At 36.5% G+C, this 22,222-nt stretch overlaps 1 protein-coding gene across 1 annotated transcript in view; it reads right to left on the bottom strand.

Annotated features, from left to right (window-relative positions):
- STT3B (STT3 oligosaccharyltransferase complex catalytic subunit B) overlaps positions 1-22,222 on the bottom strand; it is a 103,816-nt gene that overhangs the window by 56,428 nt on the left and 25,166 nt on the right. The window contains exon 2 of the mRNA XM_039249826.1: positions 2,118-2,226. Coding sequence (XP_039105757.1) covers positions 2,118-2,226 — 109 coding nt within the window. The remainder of the gene's footprint in view (positions 1-2,117; positions 2,227-22,222) is intronic.

Below are 22,222 nucleotides of genomic sequence, written 5' to 3'. Positions count from 1 at the left end.
GTCAATACATTCATAATAAAAAGGCAGACTAAACTGATATACAAAATACAGCCAAGACACAATACAAGTATAAGATCAAAGGATGTTAAAAACCAAACAAAAACATTCACCCAACAACAACAAAAACATATTTAAGCTCAAAAGAAAGGAAACCCTCCAGATACCAAAAATATGGAGGGAATTTAAAGTAGGTACTGATGCCAAGGGAGCCCCAAAAAGAAGAGCAAACCACTCCGGGCTGGATGCACACCTTTGAGACTGGAGTTTAGCAGGGCTGTTGCTCTATAGAGGGATCCGAGAAAATGCCTAATTCCCAGCACAAACCCAGGGCCTGCTTATGAAACCAGACTAGACAAATCATACCCATGCATTAAGGGAAGTGGTAAGGAACTTTTTGCCTTACTTCCAAAGCTTTACAGAAACAAAATAAGAAATAAACTCATTTAATACATGTGTAAATATGAGTTCCACATTTACAACAACTTCAGATGTAAGAAACCTCTAAGAAGTAACCTCTAAAAACTGTCCTAACACCAGTGAAACCCCTATTGGCTGCAGTGAAGGCAAATGGGAATGGGAAGAATATTATAAAAATGGTGCCAAATACTAAGGCGTTCGGAGCAGAACACAAGCCTCCAGGGAGGATGAATTCAAAATAAAAAGTTATAAATATGCCAGGAAACAAACTATACTCATCAAACATTTCACTAGGGTATATACAACAGGAGATATGCCTTCCTAATTTGCCCTGGAGACCGCCATGACTTCCTGCTTGCTTCTGCATCTCTGTTTAGGTCAAGGATAAGATGATGTCCCAGATTAGAAAAACATCTCACTATCATGGAGAACATATTCTTCCAAACAGAGGCAACATTTATAAAATGTGGCTACATGCTAGACCACAAATCAAGTCTCAAAAATTTCAAAGGGCTGAAATTTCAGTTTGTTCTCTAACCAAAATAGAAGTATAAAGTGCAAAAAAAAAAAAAAAAGATAACTAGGAAATCCTTACAGTTAAAAATTAAATTCTAAATAATCCATATGTCAGCAGGAATTATAATGGAAATTAAATTTCACCTTGAATGAAAATAAAAATACTATGTATCAAAACTTATACACTATAAATGTAGCTAAAACAGTGATTATTGGGAACTATATGGCTTCAAAATAAATACATTAGGAGAGCCTAGATGGCTCAGTCAGTTGAGCATTGTACTCTTGGTTTCAGCACTGGTCATGATTCCAGGGTTGTGGGATCAAGCCCTACATAGGGCTCTCCACTTGGCATGGAGCCTGCTTTAAGATTCTCTCTTTCCCTCTGTGCCTCTCCCCAATTTGTGTGCTCTCCTTCTCTAAAATAAAAGCTAAACTAAACTAAAATAAAAACAAAGAAAGGTTATTGAGCAAACCTATCAAGAGGCCAGAAAAACATCACCATAATCTCAAGAAAAATGTGAGGAAGGAAATAAATGGAAATTAACATAATAAAAGACAAACATATAATACAGATAATCAACAAAGTCAAAGTTTCTTTGGGTTAAGAAATCTAATAAAAGTGATAAACTGACAAAAAATAAGACTAAATATATGTTTCCTCAAAGGTATCTACCTATCATTTTCTCTTCAACATTCTCCTTACATTCCAGATCCCATATATTTTTTCCGTTATGTCACATTCTGAATGTAACAGCTTCCCATGAGCTATGATCAATACTCAATTATCTGAAGTTAATTTAGGGGAGCTTTAGGACCTAAAAACTGAAATTATCTGCTATTTCCTTCCAAAAAATATTTTTTCAACAAAGTTGCTACAGAATAAAACAAAACCACAAATAACCTGAACTTAAGATGTACTATGACAAGAAATCTCCCCTACCAGTCTCCACTTGTTAGAATTAGAGTCTAGTATGAGATAACACAAACATGTGCAGGGAAGGGGTGGGGGAGGAAGTGTCAAGAAGAGATTTAGTAAATTAAATACTAGGTTATCAGCACAGAAAACTGTATTAGTTAACTATACAAAGGTTTCAAGGATCTCCATCACCTTAGTAACTAATGATTTACTCAAGTATCTTTAAAACTTTGTGATTAACATAAATAACTGCAGAGATACTTACAGTACCACCTACTATTCTTCCTAGTGGATACCATGCTCTTTCATCAAACCAATTTAAAAATTCATAGAACCCATGAGATGCAAGATGATGTGTTGATCTATAGTTAAACCTAGAAAAAACAGGAAAAAAAGGAAATGTTATAAAAGTTGGCTTACTAGAAAGAAATAGCTCTATCTTTTTGAATATTATAAAAACAAGTACATTTATGGCTACATAAATATTTCTTTTATAGAAACTGAATAACTTTATTCTCCAAGAAATAGGCTTATACCACTAATATAACTAAAAACAAAGGCCCATCTCCCCCCCCCCCCCAAACCATGCCTACAAAACCAGATATGCTCAAATTAGCATCTGGCCATTGCTTAGGACGCAGGCAGTACACGGCTATAGTTTTAAACAAAACAAAGTGAGGTGTATGCAATTCACCACATGGTCCAAGTTAATGACTCTCAAAAGACTAAGAACTACTGACAGAAGACAGCATCAGAATAAAAGGAGCACACTTTACATGATCACCTTCAATCCCACAACCCTAAAAATTACAGGAATAAACAATAAATTATAATAGCACTAAAAACATGAGAATAAAGTATAAGAGCACTGTAAAACAAGAATGACCTTAGGGAATGAGAAATTTAATCAATGAAAGACAAAAGACAAATAAGAAGAAATGCACTATAGCATTTTGAGACAAATTTCAAGAAATACAAAAATAAACACACTCAAATATCAAACATTTGAGAAAAGTAAGGAACATGAAAACTAAGCATCAAAAACAAATGGAAGAATACCACAGGAAGCAGAAACAAGACTACTTACAGAGACTACCTAAGACAGGCTATGACAGCCTGATAGGATATAGCAATTGTAAATAAACACATGCTCAACATCAGAGCACCTAAATATATTAAGCAAATGGTAACAGATCCAAATGCATAAAGAGAGAACAATGCAATAATATTAAAGGACTTCAACACCCTAACTTTCAATACTGGACAGAACATACAGAGAGAATATCAGTAAGTTGATACTGGATTTGAACTACACTTCATATCAAATGGATCTAACAGATTAACAGAGAACATTCCATCTAGCAGTGGCAGGAACACATATTATTCTCAGGCACACACAGAATATTCTCCAGGATATTAATATTAGGTCACAAAACAAGTCTTAACATATTTAAGAAGACTGAAATTATATTAAGTATCTTTTCCAACCACAATTGTATGACCCTAGAAATCAATAAGAAAACTGGAAAATTCATAAACATGTGGAAGTTAAAAACATAGCTGTGAAAAATCAATAGGTCGAGTTGTGAAAAATCAATAGGTCGAAGGAGAAATAAAAAGGACAATAAAAACTATCTTGAGACAAACACAAATGAAAACACAGTAAAACTTACAGAATGTAGCAAAAGCAGATTTAAGGGAAGTTATACCAACAAACATCTACATTAAATAAAAAAACAGATCTCAAACAACCTAACTATACCTCAAGGAACAAGAAAAAGAATAAACTGTGCCCAAAGTTAGCAAAAGAAAGGAAATAACAAGATCAAAGCAGGGATAAATGAAATAGAGACTAGAAAAACAAAAGATCGACTAAACTAAGAACTGGTGTTTTTGAAAAGATAAACAAAAATGATAAACATTTTGCTAGACTTAGAAAAGAGAGAAGACTCAGATAAATAAAATCAGAAATGAACGGGAAAATATTATAACTTATACCACAAAAATACAGATTGTAAGAGACTACTATGAACAAATATACACCAACAAACTGGACAACCTAGAAGATGTGAATTAATTATGAAAACATATAACCTACGTCAACACTGAACCGGGAAGAAACAGAAAATCAAAACAGAACAGTAAGGAGATTGAATCAGTAATCAAAAACCTTCCAAGAAAGAAAAGATGGCCTCAAAGGCAAATTCCATCAAACACTTAAAGAATAATTAATGCCAATCCTTCCCAAACTTTTCCAAAAAAATGGAAGAAGTGAGAACATGTTGAAATTCATAACGTGAGAGAAACTCATAAACTGAGACCAGAGTCACCCTAATATTGAAGCCAGATAAGGGTACTACAAGGAAAAAACAAAACAAAACAAAACTATAGGCCAATGTCCCGGATACTAGCAAACCAAATTCAACAACATTTTCTTCAATATGCCATGATCATAGAGCACGATCAACAGGTTATCCCTGGAAGTCAAGGATGGTTCAACATATGGAAATCAAAAATGGGATAAACCAGATTAATAAAAAAAAAAAAAAAGAATAAAAATCATGACCATGTCAATAGAAGCAGAAAAGGCATTTGACAAAATTCAACATTGTTTAAAAGAACTTTCAACAAATTTGGTACAGAAGGAAGGTAATCTCAACATAATAAAGGCCATATATGACAAGCCCACAGCTAACATCAAACTTGATGGTAAAAGGTTGAAAGACTCTCCTCCTAGATCAGGAGCAAGACAAAGGTGCCCACTCTCACCACTTCTATTCAACACAAAACTAAAGTCCTGTCTGGAGCAAGGCAAGAAAAAGAAAAGGACTCTAAGTTAGGAAAGAAGAAGTAAAATTGTTTCCAGAGGACACAATCTTATCTACAGAAAAACCTGAAGACCCCACTAAATAACTGTAAAACTAATAAAAAGGATTCAGTAAAGGTGCAGGTTACAAAATCATCATTCAAAACTCTGTTGCCAATCAGGAGACTATAGATGCTGGCGAGGATGTAGAGAAACAGGCACCCTCCTACATTCCCTCCCATTGGTGGGAATGTAAACTGGTGCAGCCCACTGGAAAAGAGTGTGGAGGTTCCTCAAAAATTAACAATAGATGGGGTGCCTGGGTGGCTTAGTCGGTTAAGCCTCTGACTTTCGCTTAGGTCATGATCTCGCAGTTCGTGGGTTCAAGCCCCGCGTCGGGCTCTGTGCTGACTGCCAGCTCAGAGCCTGGAGCCTGTTTCAGTCTGTATCTCCCTCTCTCTCTGACCCTCCCCTGCTCACGCTGTCTCTCTCTCTCTCCTAGAAATAAATAAATAAATAAAAAACTTAACAATAGAACTCCCCTATGACCCAGCAATAGCACTGCTACAAATTTACCCAAGGGATATAGGAGTGCTGATGCATGGGGGCACATGTACTCCAGTGTTCACAGCAGCACTTTCAACAACAGCTAAATCACGGAAAGAGTCTAAATGTCCATCAACTGACGAATGGATCAATACGATGTGGTATATCTACACAATGGAATACTACATAGCAATGACAAAGAATGAAACCTGGCCATGTGTAGCAATGTGGATGGAACTCGAAGGTGTTATGCTGAGTGAAATAAGTCAGGTAGAGAAGGACAGATACCATATGTTTTCAATTATAAGTGGAACTGGAGAAACTTAGCAGAGGATCATGAAGGAGGAGACGGGGGAAAAAATAGCTGGGGAGAGGGAGGCAGGCAATCCATGAGAGACTGCTGAATACTGAGAACAAACTGAGGGTTGATGGGGGTGGGGGGAGAGGGGAAGGGGGGTGATGCGTATGGAGGAAGGCCTTGTTGGGATGAGCACTGGATGTTATATGGAAACTAACTTGATAATAAACTATGAAAGAAAAAAAACTCCATTGCATTTCTATACACTGAAATATCTGGAAGAGGAATTAAGAAAGCAATCACATTTACAACAGTGTTAAAGTCAATCAAGTACTTAGGAATAAATTTAACAAAGGTGAAAGACCTGCCCTACACACTGAAAACAAAAGATGATGAAAGAGACAACCAAATGGAAAAGATATCCCATATTCTTGAATTGAACCGTTAATATTAAAATGTCCACAATACCCAATTCAATCTACAGATTCTATACAATCCCTATAAAAATTACAATGGCATTTTTCACAGAAATTAAAAAAAATCTAAAAAATGTATAGAACCACAAAAGGCTTTGAATATAGAAAGCAATCTTGACAAAGAATGTGGTATCACAAAGATGGAGGGATCATACTTCCTGACTTCAAACTCTATTAAAGCTATAGTACTTAACACAGTATAGTACTGGAATAAAGAAACAGACCACTGGAACAGAATACAGAGCCAAGAAATAAACTCACACATACATAATCTTTGACAAGGGTGCCAAGAACAAACAATGGGGAAAGGATGGTCTTTTTAATTAATGCTGTTGGGAAAAGGGGATATTACATACAGAAGCATAAAGCTGGGCCCTTCCCTTACACCATACACAAAAATTAACTTAAAATGTATTCTAGAGCAAGGCGCCTAGGTGGCTAAGTCAGTTAAGCATCCGACTTTGGCTCAGGTCATGGTCTCGCGGTTAATGAGTTTGAACTCCACATCAGGGTCTGGTGCTGACAGCTTAGAGCCTGGAGCCTGCTTCGGATTCTGTGTCTCCCTTTCTCTCTGACCCCCCCCTCCCGCCCACACAGCTCATGTTCTGTCTGTCTCTCTCTCAAAGGTAAATAAACATTTAAAGAAATATTTAAGGGGTGCCTGGGTGGCTCAGTTGGCTAAGCGTCCGACTTCAGCTCAGGTCATGATCTCACAGTTCATGGGTTCGAGCCCCATGTTGGGCTCTGTGCTGACAGCTAGCTCAGAGCCTGGAGCCTGTTTCAGATTCTGTGTCTCCCTCTCTCTCTGCCCCTCCCCCACTCACTCTCTCAAAATAAAATAAAGATATAAAAATATTAATAAAAAAACAGGCAGCTTCCCAGATAGCTACCTAATGCCAATTTTAAATGGTATCCCCAAATTAAAGACTAAGACTGATGTAACTATATTTATAGAGATGGAAACTTGAAGGCATAATTAAGAAGTTAAACAAGAGAGCTCATTAAGATTCTACTGAAAATCTAGTCAAGGTACCCAAAAACTAAATGTAAGTAAAATGTTTAGTCCCATTTTATCCCCAGGGTCAAGTTACTCCTGGTATGTAAGACTCCCAGAACTCCCTTATGGATTCTTACATACCCATTCTCTTTGATTTTTCAGTTTACTTCCTCCTGCCTGAATTGTCATTTATTTTTTTCCATCGATTTTCTGACTCAGTTTCCAACCCACGACTATGAAGGTTCCTCTGAATGCCCTTATGGCTTTCATCTCTTACCCCCGGGAAGTGAAACAACAGGACTATAAAAGGCAGTACACTCTTCTTTTTTTAATATTTATTTTGAGAGAGGGAGAGAGAAAGAGAGAGAGAGAGAGAGAGGGAAAGCGAGCGCAGGGGAGGGGCAGAGAGAGGAGACAGAATCCCAAGCAGGCTCCTTGATGGACAGCACAGAACGTGATGTGCGGCTTGAACTTACAAATCGTGAGATCAGGACCTGAGCCAAAACCAAGAGCTGGCCGCTTAATTGACTGAACCACCCAGGAGCTCCAAGGCAGTACACTGTCATTTTACAGGGCACTTTCAGTGTTAGTCACTAATTTTTTTAGACCCATAATATAGTACCACATTCTCACTCCTCCCCCCATATGACACACCACTCAACTTAACAGCCCTGGGTGACAGCAAAATTAACTATAAGAATAAGTAAGTAAACAAAAAGTGGACACTCTATCCAAGAGTTCTTGTTGCTCAGTAATATTACCAACACAGGATTTTCAAACATGATTTCTGCCAACAACGAGAACTATGTATTGACATTGATATGTATTGACTCCTGACGTTGAATACTTTTCATGTATTTATTAGCCATTAAAATTTCCTCTTGGGTAAAGTGTGTGAAGTGCTTTACACATTTTTTTCTAGGTGATTTAAATAATTCCTTAAACTTTTTTTTTAATGTTATTTATTTTTGAGAGAGAGAGAGACAGCACAAGTAGGGGAGGGGCAGAAAGAGAGGGAGACACAGAAAGCAGATTCCAGGCTCTGAGCTGTCAGCACAGAGCCCGACACAGGGCCCAAACCCATAAGCCTGACAGAACCACCCAGGTGCCCCTAAGTAAGTTCTTTATAAGCTGTAAACTTCTTTCATTCTGTGGCTTCTCTTTTGACTCACTATGGTATTTAAAAGAACAGATATTCCTGACATAAACCTAATTTACCAACTTTCTGCTATAGGGTTAGTACTTTTTCTCTTGGTTTAAAAAAAGTCCTTCCCTACCCCAAAGTCATAAGGATATGGTTTTATTTTCTTTATGACAATTTACAGTTTCAACTTACTCATTTAGGTTTTTAATACACCTGAAATTGATTACACATGGTTAGAAACAGGGATTCAATTTTTACTTCCTCTTTACAAATGATCGTTCTCTCATCATTTATTAAAAACAATGATCATTTCTCCATTGCTCTACAGTTCTACATCCATTATATATTAAGCGTTTGTTAATGTGCAGATCTGTTTCTGGATTCTGTTTTGTTCAAGTGGTCTTTATATCTATCCTTGCAACAGTAATATGCAACTCTGAGGCATCTGGGTGGTTCAGTCAGGTAAACATTCAACTTTGGGTCAGGTCATGATCTCACGGTTCATGAGTTCAAGCTCCACATTAGGCTCTGTGCTGACAGCTCAGACCCTAGAACATGCTTCAGATTCTGTCTCCCTCTCTCTCAAAAATAAACATTAAAAGCTTCTTTAAAAATAATATGCAACCTTTCTTACTGGTGCTTTAAATTATATCTTGATATCTGGTAGAACTTTTATTAAACTGTGCTTTTTATTTTGTTCTTTTGCATTTCTATATAAATTTTAAAACAAACTTGTCAATTCCACCCAAAAAGCCCTAAATAAACAAACAAAAAAGCCAAACACACATGGGGTTTTGATTGAAAGTTCCTAACTCCACACATCGATTTGGGGAGAATTAGCATCTTTACAGTACTGACTCATCAAATTCATAAATGTAGTTTATCTCCTTCATTTAAATCTCCTTTAATGTCTCTCCAGAAAATGTATAATTTCACCTTAGAGGCCTTGCAACATCTTTGCTTATTAGATTCATTCCCATCTTTAATGGTATCTTCATTTATTTTTTAGAAATTCTGTTTGACACTGACAGGAAATCTCTTGATAGTTTTACATTTACTTTATAACCAGAAACCTTGCAAATGCTTATTCTAAATTGGCAATCTTTTCAGTCAGCAGAAAAACAGAAGAATATTAACTACATTCAAAGTAAACAAACTTGGGGCACCTGGGTGGCTCAGTCGATTAAGCATCTGACTTCGGCTCAGGTCATGATCTTACAGTTCAAGGGTTCGAGCCCCGCATCGGGCTCTGTGCTGACAGCTAGCTCAGAGCCTGGAGCCTGTTTTGGATTCTGTGTCTGACCCTCCCCTGTTCATGCTCTCTCTCAGAAATAAATAAAACATTAAAAAATTAAAAAAAAAAACTAAACAAACTTAATTGAAATAGTTAAAATACACAATATGAAATTCCAAAATGGAATAATCTGCATTTCAAACTGTAAGGGCATGGAAACTTTATTCATATTAAATCTTCATGAAAAATAAAAGACAAAAGTGTATTTTTCAATAGAAATGAAAAAAGTTATAAACATTTTATTAACATTTACAATATGACCAATTAGATCCTTTCATGAACACAGAATCTTACATTTGAGGCTACATATAGTTGCAGTGATGTTAACGACGGCATCATTTATTTTAGTATTCTGTTTTGGGTCACAAAATTGATACCTATGTCTATTAGTCAAAATTTTTATAAGCAGTAATCATCTCTTAAAAGTTTTACTTGTTAAAAATATTGTTCAATAAAATGATGCATAAGTTTGTTTGGAGCCCAACAGAAAATTCTGATTCAAAACTGAACAACCACATAATTGTTTCTATTTCTCATTGTGTGTGTATATGTGTGTGTGTGTGTGTGTGTGTGTACTTATACACATACATATAAATTATATTTATAAAACTTAAACCAGAAGCATGCAAATCTAACTACAAAATATCATGACACTGTTACAGATTGTTGTTACTACAAGTATAGTCTGATTTACTTTCTTTTACATGAATTCCCAGAATATGTCAGTTGGGAATATTAAAAACTCAATCCCAACTAAATAGACATTTTTCCAAAGACATACAAATGACAACAGATACATGAAAAAGTGCTCAACACTGCACATCAAAACCACAATGAGATAATCCCCTCACCCTGTTAGAACGGCTATTTTCAAAAAGACAAGAAATAAAACAAGTGTTGGGGAGGAGGTGGAGAAAAGAACAGTCTTGTGCACACGGTTAGTTGGGATGGTGCAGCCACTATGGAAAACTGTATGGAGGTTACTCCAAACACCAATAACAGAACTGCCACATGATCCAGCAATTCCAGTTTTGGGTATTTATCCGAAGAAAACAAAATCACCATTTCAAAAAAATATTTGCACCCTCATATTCACTGTAGCACAGCCAAGACAGGGGGACAATCTAAGTGTCCATCAATTAATGGATAAAGAAAATGTGGTGTACACACACACACACACAGAATTATTAGTATTTAGCCACTAAAAAGAAGGAAATCCTGCCATTTGTGACAACAAGGATATACCCTGAGGGATTTGCTAAGTAAAATCAGACAAAGACAAAAACTGTATGATTTCACTTACATACATATGAAAACAAAACAAAACAAAACAACAACAAAAACCACCTCATAATTAGAGAACAAACTGGTGGTTGGCAGAGCCGGGGGACACGAGGTAGGTGAAATGTGTATAGGTGGTCAAATGGTACACGCTTCCAATTATATGATAAATAAGTCCTAGGATGTAATGAACAGCATGAGAACTATAGTTAACAAAACTGTATTGTGTATCTGGAAGTTGCTAAAAGATTAGCTCTTAAAACTTCTTGTCACAGGAAAAAAAAAATCTGTAACCAGGTGTGGTGATGGATGTTAACTAAATATACTGTAGTAATCACTTTGCAGTATATACATATATCAAATCATTATGGTGTATACCCAAAACAAATCCACTGTTCTGTTAATTAATCTCAATTTTTTTCTTTTTTTTTTTAAAATGTTTTATTTATTTCTAGGAGAGAGAGAGAGAGAGACAGTGTGAGCAGGGGAGGGTCAGAGAGAGAGGGAGTCACAGACTGAAACAGGCTCCAGGCTCTGAGCTGGCAGTCAGCACAGAGCCCAACGCGGGGCCCGAACCCACGAACCGTGAGATCATGACCTAAGCGAAAGTCCGACGCTCAACCGACTAAGCCACCCAGGCGCCCCAATTAATCTCAATTTTTTAAAAAAAGAACCTAGGGGGGAAAGTTAATAAATCAGAAGAACAAACCAACCAACAATCCAATCCAAACAAACATAAAAAGCATTTGGATTGACAACACAACTACTACGGATTCTAGTATAAGTAAATAATTGAAAAATGATTTATCAGCTTTTAGTTTCACCTTCTTATTGAGTAATTTTAGCATGGTCTTTCTGAAGTCTTTGTTCCATCTACATAGAAACCCACCACAACCATACATTTCATTCTCTCTTCTTCATGCAATCCTCTGAAACCTGAAACTCACTCTTGAAGAACCCTCTGTAATAGTCTATCCTCCCCTTCCCAGACCATTTTCACCTGTGCTCTGAAAACATCATGTTGGAACCTCTACTCTAGTTCACCTAACAAAGATATATATATATATTTTTAATATTTTTATTTATTTCTAGGAGAGAGAGAGAGACAGCGCGAGCAGGGGAGGGTCAGAGAGAGAGGGAGACACAGACTCCGAAATAGGCTCCAGGCTCCGAGCTGGCAGTCAGCACAGAGCCCGACGCGGGACTCGAACCCACGAACCACGAGATCATGACCTAAGCGAAAGTCGGATGCTCAACCGACTAAGCCACCCAGGCGCCCCCAAAGATATATTTTTTAGTAATTTTTGTATCCTTGGAGGTATCTCAGTCCATGGCACTTCACTCATGAGACTCAACTAATGTTTAGTTAATTCTCCTTTTTGGCACACCAGTAATTGGAACACAGACTTAAATTTTGTCTTCTATTTCCTTCTTCATTAAACCCAAACAACTGTGTGCACAAAAACAGTCTTCAATCTCAGCATGTGCAATTTACATATTAAAAAGTTTAGGGAGATAGAGACAAAACAAGAGGACTGTTGAAGCTGGACAATATATACTCAAGATTCATTACAGTATTAGCTTATGAGAGAGAGAATGAATCCTAAGAAGGCTACACACTCAGAGCAGACAGAGCCTGATGCAGAGCTTGTTCCAAAGACCCAGTATCATGACCTGAGCCAATATCAAGAGCTGGACACTGAACTAAGCGACCCACGTGCCCTAGCTATAACTTCTATGTATGTTTCAAATTTCCCATGATACTATATGTGTATATGTGTGTGTGTGTATACACACACATATATGTACTGTATATATATTACATATACAGTGTCTTTGAATAGCCACACAATACATATATGTGTAAACTTTATTATGGAAAATAATCACACACACACACACTCACTTGCATATACAAATTACGGTTTCCCCCAAGTAAAACTAGGTAAACTGACTGAGAAAGGAATGCATTAAAGGCCAGAAGTCACCCAAATAAAATGGAAATAAAAGAAACACAAGTGGTAAAATAATATTTATCTTAAAATAGTCTGAGAACACTAATCAGATTTTACATATATCCCATCTTTTATTACTTCTATCAAACAACTTTCAGTATTTTAACTTCAATAAAATAATTTATTTTGAAACAAGTATGACAAAATATGGTAATTATTGAATACAGATGATAGCTACATGAAGGTCATTACGGTTCTACTTTTGGTTTACATAACATTTTCATGAAAGTTTTTTAAAAATAATGAATGCTTCCCCAAAGTTCTCTCAACCCAATCTCTAGAGCCATTCTGTAATTCCAATTATGTGTAGAAAAATGACTTTATTAAGACAGACAAAATAATTCTCATATGGACATGTTTACTTTCTGAAAGAAGCATATCAGTAATTCCACTACTTCCCAGTAACAAGCAAACTGATAGTTTAAATAATGTAAGAAAAAAATGGAGACGAAAGAGTACAATGTGATTTTTAAATCTGATAAAGAAAGAGCAACAGCCATATTACACATTAAGAGAGGTCTACAGAGGGGTGCTTGGGTGGCTCAGTCAGTTACATGTCTGACTCTTGATTCGGGTTCAGGTCTTGATCTCATAGTGGGATCAAACCCCATGCTGGGCTCTGTCTTGACAGCACAGAGCCTGCTTGAGATTCTCTCTCTGCCCTTCCCCTGCACACACTCTCTCAATAAATAAACATTAAAGAATAATAACAAAAAAATAAAAGTGGAAGTACAAGATCTACCTTTAGATAGAAGTTAAGTTAAACAAACTGTTAATTTTGTTTTCCTCTGCAATCTTCATTAGGTAAGACTTAGTGTCTTTTGTCTTTCTAATAAGATTATAACTAAAACCATAACTGCTTTTCCCTATATCTATAGGAAACAATGGAAAGTAAGAAAACAGGAATAAAGACCTTGCTTCTGAAAGCCACACACCTGTTTTGTTTTTTTTAATCCTTGCAAATCCTATAGTTTATTATTTCTTCATCCCAACATACCTTTCAAAAATTAAGAAAAGCTTATGTCTTTGATTTAGGGAGAAGAGACTCTTAAAGTAGCAGCAGGAGATTAAATGATGGAATACTATTTATGGAAAAAAGGTTCTATCTCTTGGGTTCTAGCAGAGACAGTACAATGCTGTACTCAAAACATTACAGCTTAAGTAGAACTTTACAAGCTGGTTTAAGGCTTATCTAGCATATACAGTATTGTTTCTTTATGAAAACAAGCAGTAAATTCTAACCCATTTGCAAACTAGGACTACCTTTATGAAAAAAGAGAGAAAGACACTAGCAGCTGCCTCCATGAATTCCTCCTATGAATATGGTCGGAGATGTAACCACCTGTACATTTGGTTCTGGATTTATGTCATCTAACATGAAATACCTAACGTATACTCGAAACAATAACAACAACAAAATCTCGTGATTATGTGCTGAGGCAAAGTATCACAATATACTCTTAATCTTAAAGGTTAAATAAAAAACTATGCTTCAGCTCTAAAATTACCCTATGGCTCTTCTCCCTTCAAAAGGAAACCTATGGGGGTGCCTGGGTGGCTTAGTCGGTTAAGCGTCCGACTTTCACTTAGGTCATGATCTCGCGGTTCATGGGTTCGAGCCCCGCGTCGGGCTCTGTGCTGACTGCCAGCTCGGAGCCTGGAGCCTGTTTCAGTCTGTGACTCCCTCTCTCTCTGACCCTCCCCTGCTCGCACTGTCTCTCTCTCTCTCTCTCTCTCCTAGAAATAAATAAAATATTTAAAAAACAAACAACAACAACAAAAAAACAAAAGGAAACCTATGAGGTGGCAAAGGGTTTTGTATGTCTAATGAACATTTCCAGCTCTCTACAAAAATATGGCAGTGTGTCAGGGAAAAAAATTAACATACTTGGAAAATGCCTAAGAGTAAGTTAAGAATAGTATATTATCATTAATGCTATGACCAACCTAAAGGCACCTAATACCTCTGTGACTAGTTTTTGAAACATAATATACGGTATATGTAGAATTTGAACTGGAAAAGCTAAGAAATAAGTTTCACTTAATTCATAGCAGGAAGTAAATAACAGAGAAACCTCTAGCTCAAAAACAAGACCTAAAGTAAGGTGACACTGAAAGTAAAACACTAGTTTCCCAAGAGCCAGTTCTGTCATTCTTTTCCCTAAACCAGGTTATACCTCTAAAACTACCTACCAAACGCATACAAGTAACTAAATCTTTAATTGAAGTTAGCTATTTGACATTTCTGAAGAAGGGAGGTGAGGCAGGTGAGGTTACTTTTTCATAACGCTGACATTAAACTGATGGTCTCCAATAAGTGCCTGCTCTAGTAATTCTTATCTTTTTTCTTATACAAGAGTATACAGTTTTAGATCAACACAGTTAAAATATTAGCAATTTAGAAATCAGGATTTGTAGATTCAAACTAGAAGTAAACAGGGGTGCCTGGGTATCTCAGTCAGCAAAACGTCCAACTTTGACATCATGATCTCACAGTTTGTAGGTTCAAGCCCTGTGGCAGGCTCTGTGCTGACAGCTCAGAGCCTGGAGCCTACTTTGGATTATGTGTCTCCTTCTCTCTCTGCCCCTCCCCTGCTCACCCTCTCTCTCAAAAATAAATTAATATTTTTTAAAAAATTTACAAACTAGAAGTAACCAGTATAAATACAGAAGCAATGGGTGATAATCATGTTCCACATTCTAAAAGCGTTCAGTCCACAAATAAAATTTTAAGACAACACAAGTCTAGTTTAGCTTAGCCTTTGCAAATAAAATCTAAGAAACAAAAGAACCAATCCACAAACATAAAGGAGAAAAGAAACAAAGGCAAGCAGCTTTGATCAATAATGGTGCTAAAGAACTACAAATACAAGTAGCAATGAGGGCAGGAGAGGAGGGGGGTGGAACAAAAAGAAAGGGAAGTGGTAGAGCACTACGCTAAGTAATTAACCACATCCCAACAGTCCTCTTATGACTTAAGTCACCCTAGTGGTTTAATGCGCCTTGAGATGTGAAATCAGATTAACTGAATTTTAAGTTTCTATCAAAAATAAGGATATATGGACTCTAAGTGAGGGCTCAGGGTTGTCCTCTATGAATAGACAGCATGTCTTTCAAAAAACTTCCCCAAAATTCTTGCCTGTCAAAACACTAGAATAGGATGTGCCTCTAAGAGAGACTATACTGGGCATTGGTACAGTTTTTTAATTTTTAAATTTTTTAAATTTATTTCTGAAAGAGAGAGAGAGAGACAGCATGAGCAGGGAGGGTCAGAGAGAAAGGCAGACACAGAATCAGAAGCTAGCTGTCAGCACAGAGCCTGATGCGGGGCTCGAACCCATGAACCGTGAGATCATGCTCTGAGTCGAAGTTGGATGCTTAACCGACTGAGCCACCCAGATGCCCCCAGTTTTCATTTCTGAAAGATAAAAATCTTTTTTTTTTTTTAAATTCTTGAGCAGTAAGTATCCACCAGGTTTCTGCCAGGCACTAGGAACAGAACATTGAAAAGGAAAGGCAACAGTAAAAAAAAATCTTTTTTAAATCTATGGAGCGCCTGGGTGGCTCAGTGGGTTGAGTGTCTGACTTCGGCTCAGGTCATGATCTCACAGTTCAGTTCGTGGGTTCGAGCCCCTCATCAGGCTCTGTGCTGAAAGCTAGCTCAGAGCCTAGGGCCTGCTTCAGATTCTGTATCTCCCTCTCTCACTGACCCTCCCCTATTCTCTCTCTCTCTCTCAGAAATAAATAAAACATTAAAATTTAAAAAAAAGAGAGAAAAGGATAGGCAAAGTCACTGCTCTCCTGAAGTTTAAATGCAATAAACACAAACCAGGTAATTATAGACTGAAATAAGAGCTGTGGAAGAAATTAAAGGGATGAAATAAAGAGTGAAATGGGAAGAAGGGAAGGAGGGTGGATGGCGTAAAGACTGCTTTTAGGAAGTTGTAAATGGGGTCTTAAAGTATTTCCGAAGCCTTTAAGAATGGGAGCAACCAATCATTCCAAAAGAGGAAAGAGCTGTTCCTACAAAGAGAAACTAGCAAGTGCAAAGACCTCAAGGTGGGGGCATTTAGCTTGTTTAAAAAGGAAGAGAAAGGTGTTCAAGAAGAGGAGTGGTAGAGAGACACATTTGGAGTCCTATTTATCTACAATCATTTTTAAAAACTGTTAGCAACTGCTAGATACTATATAAAAAAATGCTTTCATTTAATGCCCACATACAAAAATAAAACCTCTGAGGTAGGATGCAATACTATGTCCAACCTAAAGATGATTGGACTAAGGTACAAAGATGTCAAATAACTTATCCAAAGTCATACAGCCATTAGTGGTCAAACTGGGACTTGAATTAGGGAGCTTTGACTCTGGTGGGCATAGTGAATCTTACAAGTGGATTTCAAACAGTTCCCTGTGCTTCTGGGATTCCAAAGAGCCCCCCTAGAACTACATTTCTGATATGAGTCTGGTATAAACTCTGAAGAGAATGGGATGCACAACTTCTGAAGAGAAAGGGCACCATCCTATTTAATATACATTTACCTGCTCTTGTATTAAGATTCTTCTGTGAACCTGCATTTGAAGAAAGGGTTCAAAAGCTAAAACGAGTGTCTGAAAAACACTGGTATATGTTTAAAATTATTTAAGCAAAAAACCCCATCAGCACAGCTCTAAGATGCGTTAAGATGAAACTTTGAATCCTGAAGTTTATGGCCTTTCTTAAGTTATTCTGGAAACAGAAGGACAGAGAAGTCCAATATTATCACTGATTATATCATTTTAGACGTCAACTCTTTGGTACATATTACCTTTTAAACAATCACAGCCAGAATACCCACTACCTTGAATGCTACAATCATTCTGCCAGAGAGTGAACTTTGGAAGATGGAACACAACAAATTCTCAGCTGGGAAGAAATATATATCAGTTACATTTTTAATTATTTGACCAGTTCTAGACATGGCCCCACACCTGTGCTCAGAAGGGAGGGAAACTGGCTATCAGTGAACTGCGCTAATGACTATGTTATATGTGGTGCTGTTTTGCAGAAGAAGCAAAATTAATCAGTACGTATGACATGATCTTATTTATGCCAACAACTTAAAGGTTATATGTGCATGTACATGTACACAAATATTTCAAAGACCGTATATTTTTCAAAGAAATCCTAGGAGACTACATAACAAGTTGTCAAAAGACTGTGCCTCATCCTTTGACTTTTTTTTTAATGTTTACTTTTGAAAGAGAGCACGTGTGCAAGCTGGGAAGGGACAGAGAGGGAGATAGAGAATCTGAAGCAGGCTCCATGCTGTCAGTGCAAAGCATGACGTGGGGCTTGAACCCACAAACCAGGAGATCATGACCTGAGCTGAAGTCAGACGCTCAACCAACTAAGCCACCCAGCAGCCCCCTTTGACTTTTTTGTAAACAATGAGCAATTATTTTAAAAGGAAAAAACAAAAAAAAACAGAAACAAAAAGCCTAGACCTAAACCAAAAAATTCATAGCCAGGAAACTTTATTAAGTACTGCTTCGACCAATAATAACTGTCATCACCACCTTATTAGCATCGCACACAATGCTTTTACCAAGCCCTTCAACGAATGTTATCCTCATAAAGGAGATACAAAGCAAGTGGTACCCATCTTAGCCTCAAAGTTCTCCCCCTCTTGGCACCTTTCTTATGCTTCCTACATTACATGAATCCAACCACTGTGTGTCTCCAAATAACCACACTCTTCTCAGGAAGTTATAATTTCTAATCTTTACTCCCTCAAGGTTTATTTCCTGTCACATAAAAGTGTATGTAAGCATGGGTAAAACAGAATTTTTCAAAAGACTTGCAATCCCTCCTTCCTCTTCCACTACCAACACAGGCTTTATTTTCCCCAATCTTTCCTCCCTTATAGACCAGCTTGCCACATAAATGTTAAACAACTACTCTGGGACAATATCTAATGATAACATGAAAATAATGTCTGCTAATATTTGCATATTCAATGTATCAAAAGGAAATGAGAAAAGATGGGAAAATATTTCTTCTCACAGTTTTTTCCTTCATGGAAGGAAAAGATTTACTAGGTATAAAACAGAAACTCTGGAATTTCTATGTGAGCTAAAAAAGCTACTTTGCTTTTATAATATACACACTGTACAATGGATTGAAAACTTCTAAGACACATAAGCTCTCATTAGAAAGAAAGAATGCAAGACATAGAGAAGAACATGCTAATAAGTTAATTCTATTGTTTCTACTGCCCATTACAGAAACATCCCCCAACGGATATACAACTTCCATTATTATAACCATAATCATCTTATCAGTATTTTGACTTGAACAAACTACCTATGAAATTTGAAGTTTAACAATTTGTTTTGAATTTCTTCCTCTTTCCCCTGTTATCAAGTATTTTCTAATTCCATAGGAATTTCAAGTATAGTTGTTTCTCATTTTAATTAATTGAATTAAAAAAAATCACTTTACTCTTTTCTCCATTTATCATTAAATCTTTAAATAATCTTGTTAACAAGTGAGAAAATTATTCATAAACTCATCCCAGAAATGAAGTCTATATAAGACTTATTTTGTCCATCTTAAGAAGTCATTCTCCCTCATTGTGAAGAAAATGCCAAAAATTTGTAAAAGTGGCTAATTTGTAACTCCTTTTGGCTTTCACTCTTAGTGTAATACATTACTTGAATAATTGATCTAAAAGCACAATCTCTACCCTAAGTGAAGCAATGGAAGCTCACCTTCTCCATTACATATTTTCAATACTTAACTATTTCAATTTGTCTCTTTTCTTCCTAGCATTGGCCTAGGTCTTCCATAGGAGTAAGACTTTTCCTAGTTCCTCATTCACTAGAGCAAAACCTGCAGCATGAAAACAAAAGAAGAAAAAGCACTGTCTTTTAAAGAAAGTTAACTGTTTTTATGGAAAAGACCTACCTTTCTAACTTTAAAATGCTACACTGCTTCCTAAAGTATGCTGTTTAACCACTATCAGTTCTATTAAAATTAGAAAAAATCTGTGCTAGCTCTGTAAAAGGTTGGCTCTGAGCTCAGAGAGACTATCTGAATACCAAAATTTCAAACGAGACACAATTCACCAAAGCACTGCAGGGTTTGTATTGTAATTTCTATCCCTGAAACTGATCTTTGTTCCTTTTCCTCTTAGTTAACAGTAACTTTTCTGCTCTACTTTATGCTTTAGAATTAGTAAGATAGTCTTTATAATTTTTTCAGCTTGCCCTCACAAATATCTCAGGATACAGATTAGTCATTAAAGATAATTTGCTATGTTTGATTTCTATAGATTATGATTCAACCAGTAAACTTCTAAGAACTGAAATGGTCTGAAAGAATCATGGAGTTGTTTCAATGACATGTATCTTACTTGATCTCTTTGAGAAAGAACAGTATTTCCACACCAACATTGTGAACTCTGCCTTCATTTTGGAACCCTAGATTTTCTCACCTCAGGGCAACATACAGGATAAGTGAGTGATCTTTTTTTTGTAAATGGGAGATAGATGACTGTACAATAAGATACGGGCGGGGGAGGGGGGGAGGATCTTAAACCTCAGTTTTAAGTAAAGAAGCAGAGAATCTGAAAACAGATAACTTAACAGTATCATATGCCCCTAAACCCCTTGGATGAAAAAAATCAAGTACTATACATAGAGATTTTCTTAGTTATAATGCTCCAAATATTGATGTCAAAGTTTGGTCTTCATTGTTCTCTTTTCAGTATAACCTCTTCTCTTTCTCTTGTCTATTTCCTGAACTTTGATTACGATGTAGGATTCCCAAGTACACAATTCCTTTTTCTATATTCTAAATCTATATATTGAAAAGCCTATTTGAGTATCTACTTAGAAATCTGTCTCCACAGATATGATACTCAATATACCTACAAATGAACTCATTATTTACTCTGCCCTCTACTCTTATTTAAAGTAGCTCTCTTAGTTAAAATGTTACCATTATCAGCAGTATCTGGGAATCAAGCTCCTCACTCCCTATCCTTAGTTTTTAAATTCCCCTAAGTAAAGCCCTCTTCATATTTTATCTGCATTATTTCACCTGCCTATTTACAGACTTCCTAGCTTCTTGTATTTCCTTCCAATGGGAAATCCATTCTCCACATAACAGAAAACTTTCTCTCTAAAATCATTATACCAATGCTGGGGCACCTGGGTGGCTCAGTCAGTTGAGCGTCCGACTTCCTCTTAGGTCATGATCTCACTGTTCCTGGGTCAAACCCCCATCAGGCTCTATGCTGGCAGCTAGCTCAGAGCCTGGGGCCTGCTTCAGATTCTGTGTCTCCCTCTCTCTCTGACCCTCCTCTGCTCACACTCTCTCTCTCTCAAAAATAAATAAAACATTAAAAAATTTTTTTAAATAAGATAAAATAATTATACCAATCCTTTAACTGTTTCCCAAAGTCTACAGGATGAAGTCCTAATGTTTTTAAGACTCTCTTTTCCTTATCCTTACCCTGAAATGGCTCTCCCTCCTTCTTTCTCACCTTACATACCTCAATTTCTGGTTCTTTGCTAAACATGTACTATTCATGATTTTTCATACTTCCATACCTTTGCACAAGGTGTTCTTGTCACCTGAAGAGCAAATCCTCCTTTAGTATCCACCCACACCTATCTTTCAAGACCTAACTCAAAAGACACCTCCTCCTAAGCCTTAACTATCCTTTTCAGATAAGAATTGGCACTTCCTCTCTGTATACCTTTATCTTGCACTTTTATTTTACATTTTTCAATGCAACATACTAAACAGCATTAATTTACTTAGTTACTTCCACGGTAAGTAAATAATAATATCAAAACAACAAATAGTGAATATTTTAATGAGTGATTATGAATTATATACTGTTCTATATACGTTCGTGTATATTAGTTTATTTAACCTTCATGACAACTTATTCATACTGGGTATTATTGTCACACCTAATTTACAGATGAGAAGACAAATGCAAAGGTTAGGTAATTTGCTAAAGGTCACTCAACTAATAAATAGCAAAGTCAGAGTCTATCTAATTTGATTTGGTCTCTAGCCAAAGATAAATGAATTGATCTTCCTACCTCAGCACCAAGGCTGGCATGTAGTAAATTCAATAAATGTTTGTTAAAGTGCCTCTGAGCATTTTGTATATGATCCGATTTTTAAAAATTTTCCACAAATGTCCCAAATAAAGTTATTTAGTGCCAGTATGAGGTTGGGCTGTATAAAATGTTTTAACTCTCACTCTAAGGTAAACCATTCCTTCTATAAAAATACACTATTCAGGTAGAAGGCAATAAAAATGGTACGACAGATTTAATTAAATTTTCATGTGTGAACAGCTCCATATACCTAAGTCCATGCATTTGGGTCCCTTTTTCTTTTCTGGTCTCTATATCAATCCTCTATATCACTCACAAAACTATTCAGTACTGTATACAGAAATGAAAATCTCTGCTGCAGCCAGCCAGAAGAATTTGTTCCACTTTTTAAAA

This window comes from Hyaena hyaena, unplaced genomic scaffold (genome assembly GCF_003009895.1).
Source record: "Hyaena hyaena isolate Hyena2069 unplaced genomic scaffold, ASM300989v1 scaffold_350, whole genome shotgun sequence".
Taxonomy (NCBI): Eukaryota; Metazoa; Chordata; class Mammalia; order Carnivora; family Hyaenidae; genus Hyaena; species Hyaena hyaena.
This window is presented reverse-complemented; position numbering and strand designations above follow the sequence as displayed.